Consider the following 22,198-nt stretch of genomic DNA (forward strand, 5'->3'; position numbering starts at 1 on the left):
AACTTGGCAAATTGAAAAGGACTGCAGCAAAGCTAAAACGCAATAACTTTACATTTGGTAAAATTTTTGTTATAACTGATATCAGGTCTGCCATGTGACAGGCATGAAAACTGCAGCAACTACAAAATCCACACTAAAACCACTTGCAGTGTAGTGCAGGTTATATGGACTACTTTATGGTACATTTAAGGTGCTTTTTGGTCATTTTTATGAAGCTTGACCACCACGTTCCCATTCACATTCATTGTATGGAAAAGAGACCAGAACATTCAGCTAAATGTCTCCTTTAGTGTTCCACAGAAGAAATGACCTTACGACTAATTAATTTTACATTTTGGGTGAACTATTACTTAAAGACTTATATTTAGATTACAGTTCACTAGCATGACGAATAAAAGCTCATAACTGCACACAACTGACACTGACACTTTTGTTTATTTGGTTAAAAGTAATAATGTTTTATTCACATTTCCAATAGTACATTTGGTTAGTATCTCAATGTGTGCTGTGGTGCATTGCAGTGGATGTGGTACATATATTTTATAATTCCTCTCAGGTTAAATTTTTTTAACATCAGCAATTAAGTCAAGCAATTCAATATTCAGCATTAATTTAGAATAACAGAGCAGCCAAAAGAGAGACATAGAATGAAAAAAAAATGACAACTCAGCAAAAAGTTAACAGAAAGTTACATTAAGAAGACATATGAACATCAAACACAGGAGATATTTGTGTGTTCACTTACAAGCTAGTTTATATCTCACATATTATATCTTATAACTCACATTCCAGTCACTAAAATTCTGCCTATTGCAACCTTCCCCTTTCCTTGTTGATTGCTGCCTCAATAATCTCTGTATACCAACATCTGTTGGCATTCACCCCTGGATGTTAAGGATCTGTGCAGACAGGCCATGGTGCCTGTTTTTCAGTTTGACAAATCGTGGGCCTTTTAACTCTGATTCAAACTTCTCCCTGTATAAGGCAGGAGTGGAAGAAAGAAAGACAATTTAAATGAAAATATGCACAATAATTATAATTTATCAGCAGGCCTTTATGTGGCCCAGCCTCAAAAATCACATAAAGGCCACACAAAATCAATCTATAAGACATTGTTTAAATCCATGCATTCAGAAGCTATAAGATAAGTGTAGATGAGAAAAATATAAATATTATAGTAATTTATTTACTATAAATCTCCACTTTCACTTTCAAAATGTGAAAGTAAAAGTGGAGGTTAATAGTAAAAAATATAATGGATTTAACCACTGTAGTCATATGGATTACTTTGGCCTTTATGTGGTTTTTGAAACTTCAAAGGTCTAGTCACCATTCACTTGCATTGTATAGACCCACAGAGCAGAGATATGCTTCTAAAGATCTTAATTTGTGTTCTGCTGGAGAACGAAAGTCATGCACAATGTCATACAATTATCCCTTTAAAGGAAGGTTTTTCACCCAAAACGGAAAACTATTTCATAATATAATATATTATCTTTATATTGAAACGCAAAGGAGTTATTTGGAATAATGTCCAAGCAGCTTTTTTCCATTCAATGAAAGTGAATGGCAAATGGCTGCCCTGGTCCTCATCCATTTTCGTTGTATAGCAAATGTTAGCCTGGACTTTCTACTAGATAAATTCCTTTTTGTTCCATGAAAGAAAGTTATACAGCTTTGAAACAACATGAGTAAATGATGCCAGAATTTTTATTTTTTGAGTGAAATATCATGTTGAGGTCTGACCTGGCTACATGGCAACAGTGTCAATAAAAAAACCGCAAAGTGGATTACCTTGATTTTCTAAGAGCCTCCTCATCTGGATCTTGCACTGTGACATAAGGAAAGATACATGAGTCTCGCTTTACTTGCAAATGAGTCTACAAAATTAAGTTCAGAGTGATTTTTATTACACAAACTCTGCATTTGAGTTACATTTATCTTTATAACAGCACATTCATTAAATTTCAATGCTGTTATAAAGAATGTCTGAACTCACAATATTCTGTTCCTGTGATATGAGCAAGGATGCGAAAGGACTTGGACTGCAGGTTGGCGGCACGACGGGCCCATTCAGACATCTCAGCCTCCTTCTCATCAGGTTTGATCACAGCTTGGTAAACTGGAGAAGCACTGTCCACAAGAGGGTCTTTAATAGGAAGTGATCTAATCCCCAAAAGAGAGTGTGTGTGTGTGTGTGTGTGTGAGAGAGAGAGAGAGAGAGAGAGAGAGAGAGAGAGAGAGAGAGAGAAAGAGAGAGAGAGAAAACAAGATTAGCCATTCTTCTGTGTTTTTATTTGTATTTTTATTTATGTTTTTGGGCACATTGGTAATGATTACGTAAACCAATGTTAACAGCTTTCAACCAATGCTGGATTCATTAGTACAGTTAAGGACAGTATTTGTTGAATTTATATTTGAATGAATACACAATGCATCTCATAATGCAAATGCTACTTATGTATTTATCCGCTCTCTGAGATTTGTGATGTTTTAAAAGGATAGTTCACCCCAAAATAATTTACTTACTCTCATACTATCCCAGACGGCATTATTTTTTTTCTTCTGATGAACACAAACAAAGATTTTTAGAAGAATGTCTCAGCTCTGTAGATTCACACAGTGCAAGAAAGACTCCAGTGGTTAAATTCATGTTTTCTAAAGTGATATGATAAAATTTGAGTCCTTTTCAGGAAGATTCCAACTCTTTGTGCATATACTGGGCAGGTAAGATAATTTATAGTAAAAAATGACTTAAATATGTATCTGTTTCTCACCCACACCTATCATATTGCTTTAGAAGACATTAACCAATGAGTCTTGTGGATTACATTTATGCTGCCTTTATGTGATCTCTGGAGCTTGAAAGGTCCGGTCACAATTCACTTGCATTTAATGGACCTACAGAACTGAGATATTCTTCTAATAATATTCATTTGTGTTCTGTAGAATAAAGAAAGTCATACACAATCTGGGATAGCATAAGAGTAAATGATGAGAGATTTTTCATTTTTGGGTGAACTATAACTAAAATTATAATTACGTCTGAGTTTAAGATCTATCTGTGATAGAGGCAGAAGTGACTTTTCAAGACTTAAGAATGAGTTAGAATTTGATGTGCATAAAACTGAATGCAGAGTGCCCATGTTAGGGAATGTAAAATGTTAGATATTATATAAATGATGGCAGATATACTCAGAACATTGCTTTTAGCTTATTTCTTTTTTTTAAGTTTCCATTTGCAGAGGAAGTGCCACAATGTTTGAATTCTGATTTTTAAATACAATGCAGATGGCCTTTTTTCAAATTTACTTAAAAAATTTCACAGTTTACTTACAAATTCCCAAAAGTATAACATGGCAATTGAACTGACTGAGAAATCGACCAAAAATTCCACTTCAGTGTTTATGCAATCAGCCTTTAAAACATTGTTGAGATGAGTGAACATGGCTGAGATGGATCTGAATAGACTGTGGCTACTTACGCCAAGGGAGATCCAGCGGAGTCTTCTCCACTATCAATCACATGACGATCCAGAATGGGAGGAGGCAAGACAGAGTCATGTCACATTGAGGGAGGGGACAAGCAGCAAAGGGTGGGGTAAGGATGAGTGATGAGGTATAGTTGATTGGTGGGGTGATTGGATGGTTGTGGATGGAGTCCACAATGAGCCAGCAGAAGAGGGAGGAAAAGCACAGATGAATTTGCTACACATAACCTTGTGGAAGTCTGAAATTGGCCCAGTCTTGTGGTTAGATGACTGCCTTATTAGCTCTAGCTGCTATGAACATCCCAGAATGGAGGGAGTTTTACAAATGTTAATCAAAAGATTAAAGACCCTATAAAATCAAAATTAGTGCTTTGTGGCATTTAGTCTATGTGTTGGCCATCCATATGCTAATGTACTCCAGAACATGAACAAAGATCACTTTTAGTAAATGTACAGTCTCAGCACTAATCAGATTTGTGTCCAATCAAATGCTTTCTGGAATGAGAATATTCCCCAATACCACCTTTAACCAACTAGTGGGTAGCAAATCATGATTAATGGCAATGATGTAACTTAAAGGTGAAATTTTACAATATATGTAGGAAATCATGACCACTCACATGGTCATATTCTCCAAGTCATATCAGTAACCTTATAAAAGCTGTTTTATGCTACATGGAGAGGGTCCGCACATGGGGGCTGCCATGTTAGAATCACATGACCAGCCAAATACAACTCACTTATTCTCAGTAACTGTCCTGTTATTTGACACTTTCACTCATTGATTAAAGTAATCATGGCTGACTGTAAATTCTTAATTTCTACAATGGCATCTGAAACTGAAAACTATTGATTTCAAATGATGCTGCATCCAAACCGCTAGGTCTTGTAAGACAAAATTGCACTTTTAAGTCTATTGACTTTTTTTAAGGGACATCACCTTTATATGCACTCATCAAGCAATTTCATGGTCTTTAAACTGTAAATATGAAAAATGGAAAATGATGATCTCTAGTGTACAAAAATGAATAAAAGGTGCAAATAATGTTTTGCTTCTTGTAATATCCTTGATTTTTGTTTTCTGAGAACATTTGAAAAGTCTAAGACTAATATTTTGTAAGCTCACTTATTTTAATGGAGGTCACAATTTGTTGCTACAGTACAATGATGTGCTGCTGGTTTGAAGTTTTGTCTTGTGGTTTCAATTATGACATATCACAGTTGTGGTGAAAATTGTACCTCGTTTCGTTTCCTCTGGCTTGGGACTGACCAGCAATGGCGTCCATAATGGCATCCTGAGAGTACATACTAATAGGAGTGTTGTACTGGGCATGGATGATAGTAGCCTTTCCACCAGGTCCCTTCACCTCGATGGGCTTGTGAGTGGACAAAGCCGAGTCCTTCAGTGCGATGGGGTTGAAGCTGGGAACGTACTCTTGGCTTTCAGAGTTCAGGTGAGTGTGACAAGGTGTGGGAGGGTGAAAACACAGAGAATATAAACTATAAAATATAAACTTACCTCATGCATCAGTAAAACAGCACTAAGTTTGGAAGTTCTACACAGTATCATGTAAATATATTTCAGTTTGCATTACTTAGTTTAAGTGGAATGATTCTTAAAGTGAATTGTTTACACCAGCCAATGCTTTACAATACAATGCACTTATAAGCTTATGGATTATGATGGCCATGACTTTGTCTCTAGACATACTAATAAAATCCAATATCTGAAAACGCAAAGTTATCATGCCATGTACAACCAGTTCATCTGTATGCACTCTTTTTTTTAGAGCTCTCAACCCAAACAGTGAACAATGCACATGGCATGCAATAATACTCAAAAACCATGCAAAGATGCAGTGAACAGAAATAAAACCATAACAAAAGTCAAATTACTGTTTTATCCCATTTGAATAGTTCACTCAAATATATTTTGAACAGTCAAGAGCACAAAATGTAAGCATGCAAAACACAATCATAGTACTGCATGTGGCCATGCTTCAGAGCACACACATTCACACTCAACTCTGGATATTTTAAATTCAAAAACTGTTACTGACGTGGCAGCTGTGTTGGCAATGACCTGCGACAACATAGGGGAAAAAAAAAGAGACAAAAGGGCTTACGTAAGCCTTTATTTGGCAGTGTGTTCAATTAAACAAATGCTAATGGATTCATATCCATTTACATTAGCAGGGCAAAACTGACTGGAAGTTTTACCATATGCAACCTGCTTTATTTTGCCATAAGGAATTTCGAGAAACACCTCAGTAATTTTGATGGGGAAAAAAAGTTTAAACCAGACTTTCTATCTCTCTCTTAAATTCAGATTTCCATTAATCTGTCATGTCATGGTGGAGTGGTGGTGGCGTAGTAGCTAAAGCACAGGGCTGTTAATCAGATGGTCACTGGTTCTAACCCCATGGCCACCACCATTGTGTCCTTGAGCAAGGCACTTAACTCCAGGTTGTTCCAGGGGGATTGTCCCTGTAATAATTGCACTGTAAGTCGCTTTGGATAAAAGCGTCTGCCAAATGCATAAATGTAAATGTAAATGTCATACCTTAGATGATGGCAATAACTGGTTATATTTGTCATGAATCTAACATTCTGGTTTGTTCCCAGAACAGAGTGATTGACTGGAACAGGAGTTTGGCTACAGATGGACACCCAGAGGACACTGTATGGACTATGAGTAAAGAGAGCTAACAATCCTGAACCTCCTATTCAGCGAAATGACCAAACATTTGCTACTGCCAGCTGCATTATACCACAAGAATCAAACACCCAGGTCCAGAAATAATCTGAATTACCTTTCTGGCAAAGTTCTGGGTATAAATTATTGGACTACTCGTACATAGCCAAACAAAAATGAAAAGTCAATGGATGCATGTGCTCTGCTCAGCTGTGGCAGAACTTAATTTGGGATATATTTGAACTGGAGCTGTGACATTCAGGACTGTTAAACGAGCCAACAAGCACACATTTGCAACCATGTACAATTACAGCTGAAGTGCCATAGTTGGTGCATGTGGGAATGTGTTATGTCTTTGGACAGACAGAGCAGATACATTGTTGTGACTGTGCTAGGCTGAAAGCAATTAGACTATATTATATAAGTGTAATATAGGCTTCTTCTTCTTCTTCTGAAGTGAAAGCTCTATTTATATTGAATTGCCTTTATCTATTAGCCATTTTAACCAGTTTAAATATATGGCAATCTTCATCTAATGACAAGAGATGTAGCCCTGACAGTACTGAACAGTGGGGATTTCTTTAAGACTGCAAGGGAAGCTCAGCTTCCCCTATAATGTCAAAAAAATAATGGTCAAATATGTACTATTGTGTAAACAATTTATTGACTAAAAATGCATTAGAACACATTCATCTCGAAGACGAGTTCGTTCAGAATAAGCTACATTACATATAGCAGGTCAGCTGACTCGATTTACTTCTCATACATTCCCGTAGCGTCAGTGCATTTCCCTGTCGAAGCCGAGCATCCATTGACTTCAATGGGGCTGCTCTGAACAGTTTTTTCAGTGCTCCGAAAATAGACGGTCATTGGATAAATGCTGCGATTATGTCCCGCCCACGGACGCTCAGCGTCTCTGGGGGTGAATGAGGAGTGGGCTGGCCCGGACTCCGGGCTTCAGCGTGATGATTGGAGGATCTGTCGAAAGACTGCATCTCCTTTTGATTGACAGCTGAATCTGTACTATAAGAAGTCACTGAAGCTATTTCAGCTCAGTCACATCGCGGATTTCTCAAGTGTAGTCGAAAGACAAACTGCTGCAACCTATTTCTTTATATTTGTTTGGCGAAATTGCTAGTCAATTTGCATAATACATTTCACACAATTATACACCACATTCCTTGTTTCAGTTTTACCAAGTTTACTATATTTTGTTTTAGAGCGTTCGTTCATTCGTTCGTTCGTTCGTTCGTTCGTTCGTTCATTCATTCATTCATTCATACAGTAGGCTAGGCTAGCGTCGTACGGGTGAAACTGCGCACGATGGCAGACGGTGCTAATATTGTCGACCTGATTTTGGCGAAGCCATTTGAAAGTCTTCCTTACGAGGAAAAAATTAGAATTAAACAGCAGGGCAGATCAACACCTAAGATTGATTTAGTGCAAAAAATAGGGTAAATAAGTTTATAATGTAGGCCGAAAATGAGCTTCCCCTCTTTGAAAGACCAGCAGCCGCCACTGGTACTGAAATAACTGTACTATGTTGTCATGTGGAAACAGCTTACATTTATAGATACAGATAACACTTGACCAGGCCCTGCTCATATTGCAGGCAGGGGGATCAGGTAAGCCAAGCACATTCCCAGCTGAACCATTGCATGTGAGAATGCACGTGAGTGCGGAATGTCCAGAGGTAATGACGGCATGTTCTGAGTATTTGTTGCCATATTGGTACTGCAGGGATACTGGTGAGGCTTGCCAATGCCTTTCTGATCCCTGTAAGTGACAAGTTAGCACTAGCAACTAGCTTGTTAAATCGGATACATGGGTTAATTCTAATCATGTTATGTACTCCAGGAATGGGATGCCAGTTAGACTGCCTTGATTCATGATTATTACCTTTAAAGCTTCAGTTGAAAACAGGGCATTGGGAGCATTATACCACCCTCTTTGATTTGGGGTGGTTTTTGCCCCTTGGCCAAACGAGAAATGCATAGAAACAGGGCTTTTTGTAGAGGAATTAATTAAAGGTTGGGATATAGAAGCATTTTCTGGTTTCTCCTCAGGTTTTGGAGGATCCACCTCAATGTTTGGAATGAGAGATTTTTTGGCCAATAGAACAGCATATATTTTGACTGTTTTTTCATCATATTCTCCTTCCTCAGTGTCCATTCTTTCCTTGATATAAAATAAACCATTAGATCATATTTTCAAATAAACTATTAGCCAAACAGCCAAGGCATAGAAGAAAGGGATAAAGTGAATTACTTTTAGGCAAAGTCATGAAAAAGGGATAAATGAGAACATCAAAAAGGCAACAATAATGCAAACGAGAATTGGACTGGTAAAAAATCCCACGAGAAGCAGTTCATATGACGTCTTTATTGTTGTTTGGCCTACAAAAGCCTGTAGATGGAGTTAAGTGTCAGCTATGGAGAGAATGTTTGTTTTCACAATCTCGCCACACTATTTCCTCTCACTATGATAAATGCTAAGGAACTCCCAAGGCTGTAAAGGGTTATAAAGAAATGGCTCACCTGCAGCCAAAAATTTATGTTGAGTTTCCTTCAAAATATTTGTCTCCTCTTTACAGAAGGTCAACATTTTAACCTCTGACTACAAATTCTTAATTTCTGCATAAATTTTGCACCACAGTCAGGAAATCAAACAATCAGTTTAACATGTATACTTGGCACAGGCAACATTTCAGAGGGAGAGAATGTGACATTACCTTCTGGTGAGGGATAACTGGCATAGGAGAGTCCATTCTTGGAGTGGCTGTGGGAACAGCAGGTGGACGTCTCGACCTGAGACCAGTATGGAATTCAAATCAAAAACACATCACACTTTTTATCTGTCATGAGTCAATTCTGTATTGGTTATGTAGAAGATTACATTTTTGATTGTTAAGATAAGGGGGGTAGAGATGTAGCACCTTCATTTTAATTATAGTGATTTAATGCACTATAAACAATTTATAGCATTAAACAATTTATACTTTAGATGCATCTCAGTGACTTAACTCAACTAACTTTCAGGACACAAATGAATCAATTAGTAAATTGCTAGGGTTGTAAAGTAAATGAGATTCATTGCTGATACTCCCTAAGTTTATCCATTTACCAACAAACAAAATTGAAAATTGTCAGATGGAAAGACGATGTAAGAATTCAAGTTGGAGCCAAAAAAAGATAGAGATTGAGTGTTCAAGAGGTAATGGGTAGGCCTGTAAACACATCAGTGTTGATGTTTACCTCTGCATGTTGAGGGTGAGTTTGGTGGTAGCTGACTTTATCTTGTTTTGGGCCTCTAGATGGGTCATACTCTCAGTGCTGACCCCATCGATTGCTGTAATGATGTCACCTTGACTGAGATTTCCACTTGCCTTGCTGCCTGGTGTGATCTGTGGACAGACACCAAACATTCTGTTAAATTGACCTTAACTGACCACTACACCACAGAATGATGTTTGTGCACAACATACTTGAAGACAAAGCCATTGTATTATTTGTCATGGCTGTAGGAACCATGCCATACAGCTCAATCTAATTTAAATGTTGACAATTACTATAAAATGTGCTTTGGTTATACACGATTACACTATGTTTGGTATACATGATTCTATGATAAATTGGTCATGTTTAATTTATAACTTGTCACTCACAAGTGCAGTGGCTGATTCTGATCACAAGTCATACATAAAAACATTTAGTGATTAATTCACCAATTAATTTTTATTTATTTTTTTTCAATATTTGCTCAGAGAATCCATGCTGTCCAACCCTTATAATGAAATTAGGTCATTGCTGTAGAATGTTATGAAATGTTATATGCTAAATAATTTAATACATCAGATAGTTATGATCCTCCAATCTGATTGGACAAGTAGCATTCCAAGACTGCTAATATTTAGTGAAATAGCAATGGGACACTTCACTGTTTGTATCACTCTCTTTGTCTGTTTACACCATTCAAGGGAAGCTGCCAGTCTGTGCTTCGCATGCCGACACGCAACTGTTGATCTTGCTTTGGATTTGTAAAATGGAAGTTACTTGACATTAACTTATTGATTATAGTACTGTTGTATAAAAGCTATATCACACTTGCAATCATGCTGTTATATTAAATACTCGACCTACAGCCAAATCACAGATTGCCAGAGATATTAAGAATTTCCACCAAAACTACATTAAAGGAATATTTCACCCAAAAAAGACAATTAACTCATGATTTACTCATCTTTATGCCATCTTAAACTCATATGGATTATTTTCTTCTGCGGAACACCAACATAGATATTTTGATTGAGATATTAATGGGGTCCAACACTTTCAAGCTCCACAAAGGACATAAAGGCAGTATTTAATCAATTTCTTCTGAAGTGATACGTTTTATTTGGGGTGAGAAAAAGACCAAATTGTAACTAATTTTTCACAATGAATCTTAACATCTGCAGTCTCCTTGGTGTGATCATAATTTGAAACTCAATTACATTTCCTTGTGCTAGACAAAAAAGTGAAAAAGAAGTTACATTTTGGTCTGTTTCTGACCCAAAACCAATCATATCGCTACAGAACCACTCAAGTCGCATGGATTAACTTTATGCTGCCTTTTTTATCCTTTTTGGAGTTTAAAAGTGTCAGACCACATTGACTTGCTTTGCATGGATATAAATACATCATATCACCATTCAAAAAAAATATTAATTTGTGTTCCACAGAAGAAAAATAGTTATACGAGTTTAAGATGACATAAGGGTGAGTAAATTATGAGAAAATTATAATTTTTTTGTAAAGTATTCCTTTAAGAGAGTTTGAAAAAGCTCTGAAACCAATGGAATAAGAATATAAATCCCATATTTGCCAGTGGCTATACTTTCAGGCAGCTCATTAAATTGTTAAAAATAAAGTTTGTTGTTGACGCTCCCTGCCTCCCTTTATTTGACCCTGTATTCTGGGACCCTGCCTCCAAACCTTTTGTCTCACCTGCTGCTATTATTCAACATTCACACATATACACACTCCTGAGAAAACCTGTGTGTGGCAGCGGGGGCGTGGTCAAGCGCCCGTCCGGGAGAGAAAAGCGGTAAGGGCGCTCGCACTACACTATACTAACGAGGACCAAGGAAGGGACGGAAACAGACGTCAGCTTAAGGGGTAAGCTTTATTTTTTTTGTCACTTAATTTAGTTCTCTTAACACACACACACGTATTCTCTGCCGTGTTGTCAGGCTCTCTCGATGCTCTGTGGCTGCTGGCTTTTATCCGCTCTCCTCACGCTACTGCAATTAGAGACAGGTGTTAGACATAATTTAGCTCAGGTGTGAGCGCCCTTACCGCTTTTCTCTCCCGGACGGGCGCTTGACCACGCCCCCGCTGCCACACTGTGCTAATGTAATGTTCCACTAGTAAATACTGTACCCACCATCCAAACAATAACCTCTGGAGATGTTTCATTAATAGGAGAGCACATATGTACCATATGCAGCTGATATTAAATACTTTGGGAGCAGTGGGGATTTCTTTAAGACTGCAAGGGAAGCTCAGCTTCCCCTATAATGTCAAAAAAAATAATGGTCAAATATGTACTATTGTGTAAACAATTTATTGACTAAAAATGCGTTAGAACACGTTCATCTCGAAGACGAGTTCGTTCAGAATCAGCTACATTACATATAGCAGGTCAGCTGTCTCGATTTACTTCTCATACATTCCCGTAGCGTCAGTGCATTTCCCTGTCGAAGCCGAGCGTCCATTGACTTCAATGGGGCTGCTCTGAACAGTTTTTTTCAGTGCTCCGAAAATAGACGGTCATTGGATAAATGCTGCGATTATGTCCCGCCCACGGACGCTCAGCGTCTCTAGGGGTGAATGAGGAGTGGGCTGGCCCGGACTCCGGGCTTCCGCGTGATGATTGGAGGATCTGTCGAAAGACTGCATGTCCTTTTGATTGACAGCGAATCTGTACTATAAGAAGTCACTGAAGCTATTTCGCGCTCAGTCCCATCGCAGATTTCTCAAGTGTAGTCGAAAGACAAACTGCTGCAACCTATTTCTTTATATTTGTTTGGCGAAATTGCTAGTCAATTTGCATAATACATTTCACACAATTATACACCACATTCCTTGTTTCAGTTTTACCAAGTTTAATATATTTTGTTTTAGAGCGTTCGTTCGTTCGTTCATTCGTTCATTCATTCATTCAGTAGGCTAGGCTAGCGTCGTACGGGTGAAACTGCGCACGATGGCAGACGGTGCTAATATTGTCGACCTGATTTTGGCGAAGCCATTTGAAAGTCTTCCTTACGAGGAAAAAATTAGAATTAAACAGCAGGGCAGATCAACACCTAAGATTGATTTAATGCAAAAAATAGGGAAAAATAACAGGTATTTTCAGCTCTCCTGGTATGACAAAGTTAGCTGGCTGACTGGAAGTGCTGTGAAAAATAAAATGTACTGCTGGCCATGCCTCTTGATGAAACCATCTCACGGATGTGTTGTTTGGTCAAAAGTGGGGTTTGGAGATCTGTCTAACTTTGACAGGGCATATAAAAGACATGAAAAGAGCAATGAACATGTGAGTGCATGTGCAAGATTAAGTTGCATGGGCAGGATCAGGGTTGAGCATGCAATCAATGAAGGTGCTCACATTCAAGTGACTAAACATAATGAAACAGTCAAACAAAACAGGGCCTTCCTAAACCGCCTTATTGATGTAACATCCTTGCTCAATTAGAGTCCTCAACTGTGTTTTCTGGTATGTCCCATACTATTCAAAATGACTTGATCTCTGCTCTTGCAGCCACCATTTCTGATCAGATCAGAGATGAAATTCAGGATGCTCCCTTTTTTGGATGGCAGGTGGATGAAACAACTGATATATCCTGCCGTGCCCAACTCTCTGTCATTGTTCGCTATGTGGATAGTGCAGGTAAAATTCAGGAGCGCTTTATTGGATTTTTTGATGTTTCTGGAGGGCGAGATGCTCAGTCCGGTTTTGATGTTTTAAATGAGAACATGCAGGCCTACAATTTTAAGGATAAGCTTGTGGCACAGACCTATGATGGGGCTGCTGTCATGGCTTCAGCACTCAATGGTCTGCAGGCCAAAGTGAAAGCAATAGCCCCAAGTGCAATGTTTGTGCATTGCTATGCACACAGACTGATTCTGGTGCTGTCACAGGGGGCTAAATGCTTGCCTGAGTGCAGAATTTGTTTTGCATCACTCTCTGGGTTTGGCACATTTTTTTCAAAATCCACAAAGAGGACGTCTTTTCTGGAGTCTGCAGGCTGTTCAAGGTTGCCCAGAAACGCTCCTACTCGATGGAATTTCACATCACGGATAGTGAGCACTGTGGCAAACAATTATGATGGCCTCCTGCAGACATTTGAAAACATCATTGCAGACACGACAACTGATGATGATACACTGGATTGTGCCAAAGGCTTTCTGAGGAAACTGGAGGATTTTGAGTTTGTGTTCATGTTGTACACATATGAACAAATCTTCACTGAGACTGATGTGGTCTTTGATGTTGTCCAGCAGAGGGCGATGGATGTTTTTACTGCAAGAAAAGAATTGAATCTCTTCTTGCATTTGTCAAAGAGAAAAGGTCAGAGGGGCTTTCCAAGCTGTTTATGCCAAAACAGCAGATCTCACATCAGACCCACGAGATGAGCCCATGAGAAACGCCGTCTGACCCAATTGCAGGATCCCCAAGAGCACTACAGAAATCTCTACATGGCCATCCTTGATAACATCTTGGAGCAGATTCCTCAACGTTTTTCAAATTTGGAAAGTATGCTCTTCTTAGAATTAGTCAATCCAGGGAAATTTGATGACATGAGACAAGAATTTCCAGAGGAGGCCTTCCAAAGTGTCCTGAAAAGTTATGGGCATCACTTTGATTCAGGGAGACTGAGGTCTGAACTTCAAGTCCTGTATTCAGATCAGGACTTGCAGGGTAACAGGGGAAAGCTGTGTGATTACTTGGTGTTCCTCAAAGACATGGAGTTGGACAGTGCAATGCCTCAGCTTTACAAACTGTTCTCATTAGTGGCAACAATTGGAGCTACATCTGCAGGTGTAGAAAGGAGCTTCTCCTGTTTAAAGCGTCTCAAGTCCTACACCCGTAACACAATGGGCCAAGGTCATTTAAGCAGCCTAGCTCTGCTGGCCATTGAGAAGACACTGGTCAAGTCACTGGAAAAGACGCCTAGTTGGTACGACAGAGTCACAGTGCATTTTCTCGAAAAGGAACGTAGGGCAGAATTTACTTTTAAATAAGTTTGTAGGCCGAAAATGAGCTTCCCCTCTTTAAAAGACCAGCAGCCGCCACTGTTTGGGAGGTTTATGTGTCCTGCTTTTTCCTGCGGTGTGACATGCGATACTCCAACTAAAACTATTTTTAACTGCATTTGGCTAATTCTTAAACTATGAATGCAGTTTTATGATATTATTGAAAGACTAAATTGCATATTTTTACTTAAGTACTTAAAGATTATTAAAATGCTTTCCAGGAGCCACACTTTAAACTAAAGTACAGCTCTGTACATCATCATCACCCTTCTTACTGTTCCCATTCGTCCTCTCCCTATTCATGCTCCTTAAAGCCAACTGCTCTGTGACTGACAAGTCAATCAAGGGGCTGTAACCCGGACACACACACACAAGATGAGACAGTCACAATGTAAGTCAACAAACTGCTTTTATTGCAACAATAAAAGCAAGCAACAGTACAAACGGGCAAATCCAGTGAAGAGTTGTCGAGGGAAGCGTAGGGTCAAAAACCGGGGAATCAAAGAGAGTAAAGGGGGGCAAATCTGGGAGAGTAGTCGAGGGGAGCGAGGGTCAAAGCCTAAACAGGATCGAGAGGCAGGTAAACTACAAAGGGAGAAGACAGGGTTACTAGGGGAACGAGGAACTGGCAAGCTAAGAGGAAAACAAGAGGAGTATCAGAACTAGGCGAGACTAGCGGGGGGCAAGGACACGGGAAACTAAATACAATAACCAACACTGGAGAAACGAATGCGTGTGGAATATATAGTGACAAGTGCAGGTGTAAACAATGAACAGGAGTGCAGATGACGCAAGTGCAGGTGTAAACAATGACGTGGTGATTGGGACGAGTGCAGGTGGTCATAATGTTCTGGATGAGAGCGGGAAGCGAGCGAGTATGCTCGCGGAGTGCATGTGTGCCCGGGGGGGGAGATAGTCTACGAGCATGTAAGCTCGTAGGAGCAAAAACGAGCATGCAAGCTCGAACGAGCAAAACGGGCGTGGAAGCCCGAGGGAGGAAAAAGAGCGTACGAGCTCAAGGGGGCGGAGCGAGGGAGCGGGGTTCGTGACAGGGGCAACATGCTGAATGACAGTAAGAGACTAATTTAATAGATGGACACACACAGTAGAGTGATTGAGAGTTTGAATATGCATTTTTGAGAGTCAATCAAGGATGTTTTGTATTCCACCTCCTAAATTATTTCAAAGCACTGGTTTTGTGTTGACGATACAATTAATGTAGTGGACAAAAGTGTCTGCCAAGTGCATGAATGTAAACAACATTACACTGCAATAAGGTTGAAAATCACTCACTTACAGGTCAGTTTTGTGTGCTAAAATTTTAATCTTGCTATTAAAGTTACAGTTAAATGCGTGTAGTTTATCTGGCATTTCAAAAAGTCTGTCAAGTCGTGGAGGAAACTGGTTCGACAAAAACATACTGTACATGCATTATAGAACTTGACCCTTAATGACTTTATGTCAAATATGCCTCAGCTTCATGTAGCCTGACCTCTTACAACTCTAAAAAGCAAAGACCAAATACCTTAAGCAATTATATAGACTTATTATGCGTTATTTATATTGCAAGAACACTGGCAATACACAGGCCTGTGGGGATACAATATGAACATATATCAATGGCAATATAAGAAAATAGAATGATAAGTAAAATGTAGGTATATCACTAACCAGATAGCATCTTAAGTATTCATCTCTGGTGAAATTACTTAATCCAGTACATTACATATGAATCCAGACTTTTTATGGCTCTCTGTGAAGCCTTGATTAGAAAACAATATTGGCACTTTGGACTCCAATATCCTCCACAACACTATATGATGATGAAAATTATCTCTGAGAGGACTTTGGTGCCAGTGCTTTCTGCTATTTGTGGTGATGTTCCACAAAGAGCCACTGACAATATCTCCCAATTTTAAAGCCATCAACAAGTTGACTTTGTGTGTGCTTTTATCATAGTTTATTAAGGTTATTGCTCACTGCGATTGAAAGTCCTGTTTTCTTAGCATTTTTCTGATGTAACACTTTGGTTCACACAAAGACAAAAACAAGCAGCTATTTAAATTTAAATGTTTCCAATTAAAATGGTCCCATATTGTCGAGTCTAAAAATAGGTTTATAGTTTTTTACTCTGGAACAGTTTTAAAGGGAAGGGACCAACAACCCCAATAGTAGGCCTAGTTCTTTCTCTCTCTCTCTCTCCTCTCTCTCTCTCTCTCTCTCTCTCTATATTAAATTCAAGATGACCTCATGCTTTGTGGACATTGACCTCATGAATTGTTCCCTACAAATCATTGTCTCTGTACTGTTCACATTTATGACCCTCAAAAGTCTTTCTGCTGGACTGACCTTTAGGTTAAAATCAGTAACCATAAGTCAGGATTTGCAGGGGCCAAAGGTGGTTGTCAAGCCCTGGGATTGTCATAGCTATCATTACTGACCACAAAGCTTTTTATATAGGTTAGAAGAGGAGTCAAAACACAATTTTACAGTATCCTGAAGCACAATTCAGGATACTGTAAAAAGTGGTAACCTGCAAATGTTACCTTTGAAGGAATTTCCCGGTTTCAATACAAGTTAAGCTCAATCAGCAGCATTTGTGGCATAACATTGATTATCACAAAATGTTTTTACTTGTCCCTCATTTAAAAATCAAAATCAAAATGGGAGTGAATGGGGCCGATTTTTAAAGGGTTTAAATGCAGAAATGTGAAGCTTAAATTTTTATAAATGTACTGACATTCTGTTAAAACTTGTGTATTATTTGAGCTGTAAATATTTTTAATTGTTTACCAGGATTACAGGGTGTACAGCATTATATTGTAATGGAAACAAAGTTGTAAAATTGAATATGATGGTTACACTTCATGTTACTATGTCCTTGTTACAGTGTAATTACATAAGTAGGTACTGAGTAATATTAATTAACAACATGTAATTATTATAGGGTTAGGGTAAGCGTTTGGTTTAGTGTTAGATACTTGTATTTATGCATAATTTACTGTTATTACTTTAGTCAATACATGTAATATTGTAACAAGGAAACTGAAAAATAAAGTGATAGACTTAATACAGAAAAGTTTAATAAGTAACTTTATCACACTAGAATCACGTTAACACTCATATTGTTTACATATTGGCCCCATTCACTTCCATTGTAAATGCCTCACTCTAACCCAGATGTTTTTTTTTTTTTTTGGAGAAAACAAGGGACAAGTCTAAATTAATGTTTGTGTTAATCAACATTATGCCACAAATTCTGTTGATTGAGCTTAAAATCTTTTGAACCTGTATATTCCTTTAAGGATGAATTTCTACTAGATCTAACCTTATGTAGTCATGTTTATTTAGTTATGTTTAAATATTTGTGTGCGTGTGTGTGTGTGTGTGTGTGTGTGTGTGTGTGTTAACTTAATAAAAGCAGTACATTTTGATGATAATTTATGAAGACATTTTTTTAGGGTTACCTGACAAAACATATGTTTTGTAAATGAGTTATTATTACTATTACTTTTACTATTATAATTGTCATTATTATTACTACTATTGTTACTATTTTGAATTAAATTCAATTTTATTGAATTTCTAGTGAGGTTATAGTGGTCTAGGATGGCCTATGGCCTATGGCACCTCTGGAATGTGTACCTTTTCAAAATTTACAAAAACATAATTAACTTTATCTCATATTGTTCTGTCACTCACTTGTATTTACTTTGTCATTTTGCCTTGTTTGTAACATTGAGTCCAGGTCATCTTAATTAAAGTTGGATCATAGTTTGCATGAAAAATGAAATACAGCCATTGAGGAATAATTGTGAGGAGATATTTGAGAAGGTTGCATCTCAGGTCTAAATGCATTTGTCAACAGCCACAGTAAATTACTCTCCTGTCTAGCCCGAGCTGACATGAGCTATTATTCGGCTCCTCTATTGACACTAATATCACATATCCTGGAGAATTTTTCTCCCATAAGGGTTTACACCAGAGACAAAATATCAGATTGTCATTATTTACTGAATCAAAATATTAAATTAGAAAATCAACTCATTCTTTTGTCTTCAAAATAAGGCATTTACAGTACATTTATCATGATTTACACGTTGTCTAAACATGCAAGGGAAGACAGGGAGAAGATTAGCAAGTATTACAAAAGCAAAGAAAACACTGCAAGTAATTACTGGGCTTCTTTGTGGAAGTAAGCAGTTCCCTGAGCTTTGGGGCCCGGATTAAAAGGATAGCTCACCCTAAAAAGACATTTTTTTTTGTTAGGCAGAAAGTTTGCCTCAGTAACCATTCACATTTATTTTAAGGAAGATGCAATAAAAGTGAATTGTGACTGAGATTAACATCCTCCCTTACATCTTTTTTTCTTCTTCACAAAAATCATACAGGTTTGAAAGTACATGGAGGGTAAGTAATTGACTGAATTTTCAGTTTTGGGTGAACTTTCCCTTTAAGAGTTTATGTAGATTATCATTGCAGTGCTTTAGGAAAGCAGACTCTGTTTACAGTGTCAAAGCGCTTGCCACTGACTATACTGATTAGGGAAAAAATGGAAATCTAAATAGGCAAGACATATTTTCCGGTATGGTGGTTGATTTCAATGATGTTCCACACAGTAATTGCTTCCAGACAAGCAGCTAATATGAGGAGCCGGACCTCCCATGACCATGACAAACAGAGGTAATGACTCTTATTGAAGTGGCCAATCAAAAGTCAAGAAAGGGCTCAGTTGTGGAACAAACAAACTGGGCTGAAATCCCTGTGACTGATTATACAAGGCCAGTGACTTCTTGTAAGATAGAAAATCACTCTCTGTTTGAACAATATAATCTCTTCGAGCTGTTAGACAATGTACATCCATTTCCCTGAGTCCATAACATGGCACAATTAGGATTCATGGAGCTTCAGTTACTGAATGAGAGACAGAAGACTGTTGTATATTATGTGTTATGGAGCGCTTTGCATTAACAATTCAATTACATATGGGTTAAGTGGCGCTACTCTGTCAATAGCACAGTGTATTGATTTATTTGGGAGAGTTTGGGAGTGCTTTGTTACCCTTGGATGCTAAGGTATTCTGAAATAGCACTGTTTACAAATGTGAATGTCCACAGTGTAATTACTATTACCATCTACTGTGTCCTTTTCACTGTAATGAGTAAGCTTATGTCAATCTTGACATTTTGTCTGAGGAAAGCAAATTTAACAACAGAATGTACAACCATGTACAACCATGAGATGATGGATGGGATGCCTTTTCCATCAAGACAGGAATTCTTGAAAAAAATGTGTATGTTTTGAAAACGCTATTAAATGGATAATTCACCCTAAAATTAAAATGTTCTCATCATTTACTCACCCTCATGCCACCTGAGATGTGTATGACTTTCTTTCTAGGCAAGACATGGAGCCACCATTCTTTTGTGAAAGAAGAGATTTAGACTTAAATATAGTTATTTTTCTCACCCACACCTATCATATCACTTCTAAAGATATGGATTAAACCACTGGAGTCAATGGATTACTTTTATGTTTCCTATATGTGTTGGACCTACAGAGCTGAGATATTCTTGTAAAAATCTTTATTTGAGTCCTGCTGAAGAAAGAAAGTCATACACATCTAGGATGGCATGAGGGTGAGTAAATGATGAGAGAATTGTCTTTTTTGGGGTGAACTATTCTTTTAAAATCCTAAAGCAGAAATGCAGAAAAAATAAAATAATTTGAGTGTCTTTTGACAAAACATTTCCTTAAAATTATAACATCTGCCTAGAATAAAGAACAAACAATTCAAAGGGAAAAAACAAAAGATAAACATATTTACACTTAAATGCTTTCTCATGAGATGTTTAGCGCAAGTCTCCTTTTTATTCTTTACATACTGTATAGATTAAATAAGTATAATTTAATTTTTCTCTCTGGGTAAATATAATTTGCATATATCCAGGCTTCTTACATTTCACTGGTAAGAGAATGTCTCCTTTGCCTTGGACAATAACCAATACAACAACAGCTGCAACGTTTTGTTACATAACAACAACATATGTATTAATGTGACTCAACACATTACTGTGACTCAATGCCTTGTTTTTAGATATGGCAAAACCTAAGACCTCTATAAAAGGTCAAACTAATCTCTGATATGGGGTATTTAAAATCAAAGCAGACATACTGTATGATGACAATTAAGTAATTTTTCTACCAGTAATACTATATTTAATGTAAGTATGCTGTCAGTTGACGGTTACTGATGTATCCATATGATTGGTATGCATAAAGTAAAAGACAAATTGGTTGTCTCACCCGGGAGATGGTCAGGGCCATGTTGAAGTCTTTGCCTCCCTGCAGCCTGAAGCCCCATGGGGCAGGTCCGCTCAGGGTTACTGTGTAATTATTCATTATGCAGAGAATTTAACAGAGTCAATTAACTCCTTTCTTTCCTTTCAGTTCTTCTCCCTGTACTCGGGATGACCAAACACCCAGGGTACGGGCAGGCACCGAGGAGCCTCTGAAACAGAACAACAACAGACAAAAACAGCAGTACAGTGAAAAAATGCTGTATTACTACCTATTGCCCTTAGTCACCACACAACCATACACACAGGACACAAGCTACAACTTATCAGCTGTATCAACACAATGCAAAACATACCACAGAATTGATCAGACTTCAACACAACAAATACTTAAGTCTCAGCCCTGTTTACATTAACAAAAGTAAGTAAAAGTCTTAAAAAAGCAAAAGAAGGAGAGCTCTTGCCTGCTTGGATAGCCTGGACAGACAGCCTAAGAATAGATAGATCCCCTCTGCAGAAAGCCATAACATTTAAGTCCTGGCAGCCCTTATATGGTGTGTAAGGGGACACCTCTAGATGCCAGGCCCCCATGATTCACATGGCGAATATAGCCTCTTCTTAGGGCAACACATTTTTCCACTCTGCCATAGGCTTCAACTCACAGGTCACAGTGAATATAAATCTAATAAGAAGCAACTAATAAACAAAAGGAGCATTTAGATGTAATTTAGTGGCAAGTCTTCTGGGTAACACTTTATATTACAGCCTGCAATTTAGAGCGTAAGTACACAGAATTTACAGCGTACCTTTTTGTAATAATAGTGTACCTATAAATTACATACGTGTAGGTATAAGGGAAAAATATGCAAAGTTTGAGGGATAAAGGGGTAACTACATGTAAAATTACAAATTATTTATACTAAAAGTATTTTATAACTAAGGGTTAACTATTCTAATATTACGTGGTAATCATGACCTATAATGCTAAACAACATGTAAAATTACAAATAATTTATACTGTAAGTATTTTATAACTAAGGGGTAACTATTGTAATATTATATATTATATATATTATGTGGTATGTATGACCACATAATATATGGCTAAACAACAACCTTATGTTTGCAAGCAATTTGGCAAGAACATACACTGCGTACCTTTTGTAATAATACATATGTATTATATTATTATTACATATATATACACAGGCCTAGGTTTTTTTTTTTAACCACGGGGTACATATTATATTATTACAGGATTCATAATGGAAATTACTGAACAACAAAAGCTGAAATCTAGGGAAATTAGTTAATACATTTCTGCTATGATTTTATTTAGAATTCGCAATGTAGGCTACTTACATTATGTAAGTGTATTGCATACAGTTCAGCTCAGCTGCGAGATACACCAACAACC

The 22,198-nt window shown here is 37.8% G+C and overlaps 1 protein-coding gene across 2 annotated transcripts; it reads right to left on the bottom strand.

The window, feature by feature from the left end:
* Positions 1 to 427: 427 nt before the first annotated feature.
* Positions 428 to 21,305, bottom strand: ldb3b (LIM domain binding 3b). Of its 2 annotated transcripts, none has more exons than XM_052103419.1 (10): positions 21,246 to 21,305; positions 20,789 to 20,993; positions 9,440 to 9,588; positions 8,917 to 8,992; positions 5,551 to 5,573; positions 4,730 to 4,930; positions 3,485 to 3,514; positions 2,000 to 2,166; positions 1,795 to 1,831; positions 428 to 975 (listed from the first exon to the last, which is right to left on the bottom strand). In XM_052103419.1, exons 2-10 carry the CDS (start codon positions 20,882 to 20,884, stop codon positions 879 to 881), a joined length of 876 nt encoding a protein of 291 aa, XP_051959379.1. In that variant the 5' UTR covers positions 20,885 to 20,993; positions 21,246 to 21,305; the 3' UTR covers positions 428 to 878. The 2 variants fall into 2 exon arrangements, with proteins under 2 accessions (XP_051959379.1, XP_051959380.1); XM_052103420.1 differs by lacking the exon at positions 21,246 to 21,305 and adding an exon at positions 21,138 to 21,245.
* Between the last annotated feature and the right edge of the window lie 893 nt (positions 21,306 to 22,198).

The sequence above is a fragment of the Xyrauchen texanus genome, chromosome 33 (genome assembly GCF_025860055.1).
Source record: "Xyrauchen texanus isolate HMW12.3.18 chromosome 33, RBS_HiC_50CHRs, whole genome shotgun sequence".
Taxonomy (NCBI): Eukaryota; Metazoa; Chordata; class Actinopteri; order Cypriniformes; family Catostomidae; genus Xyrauchen; species Xyrauchen texanus.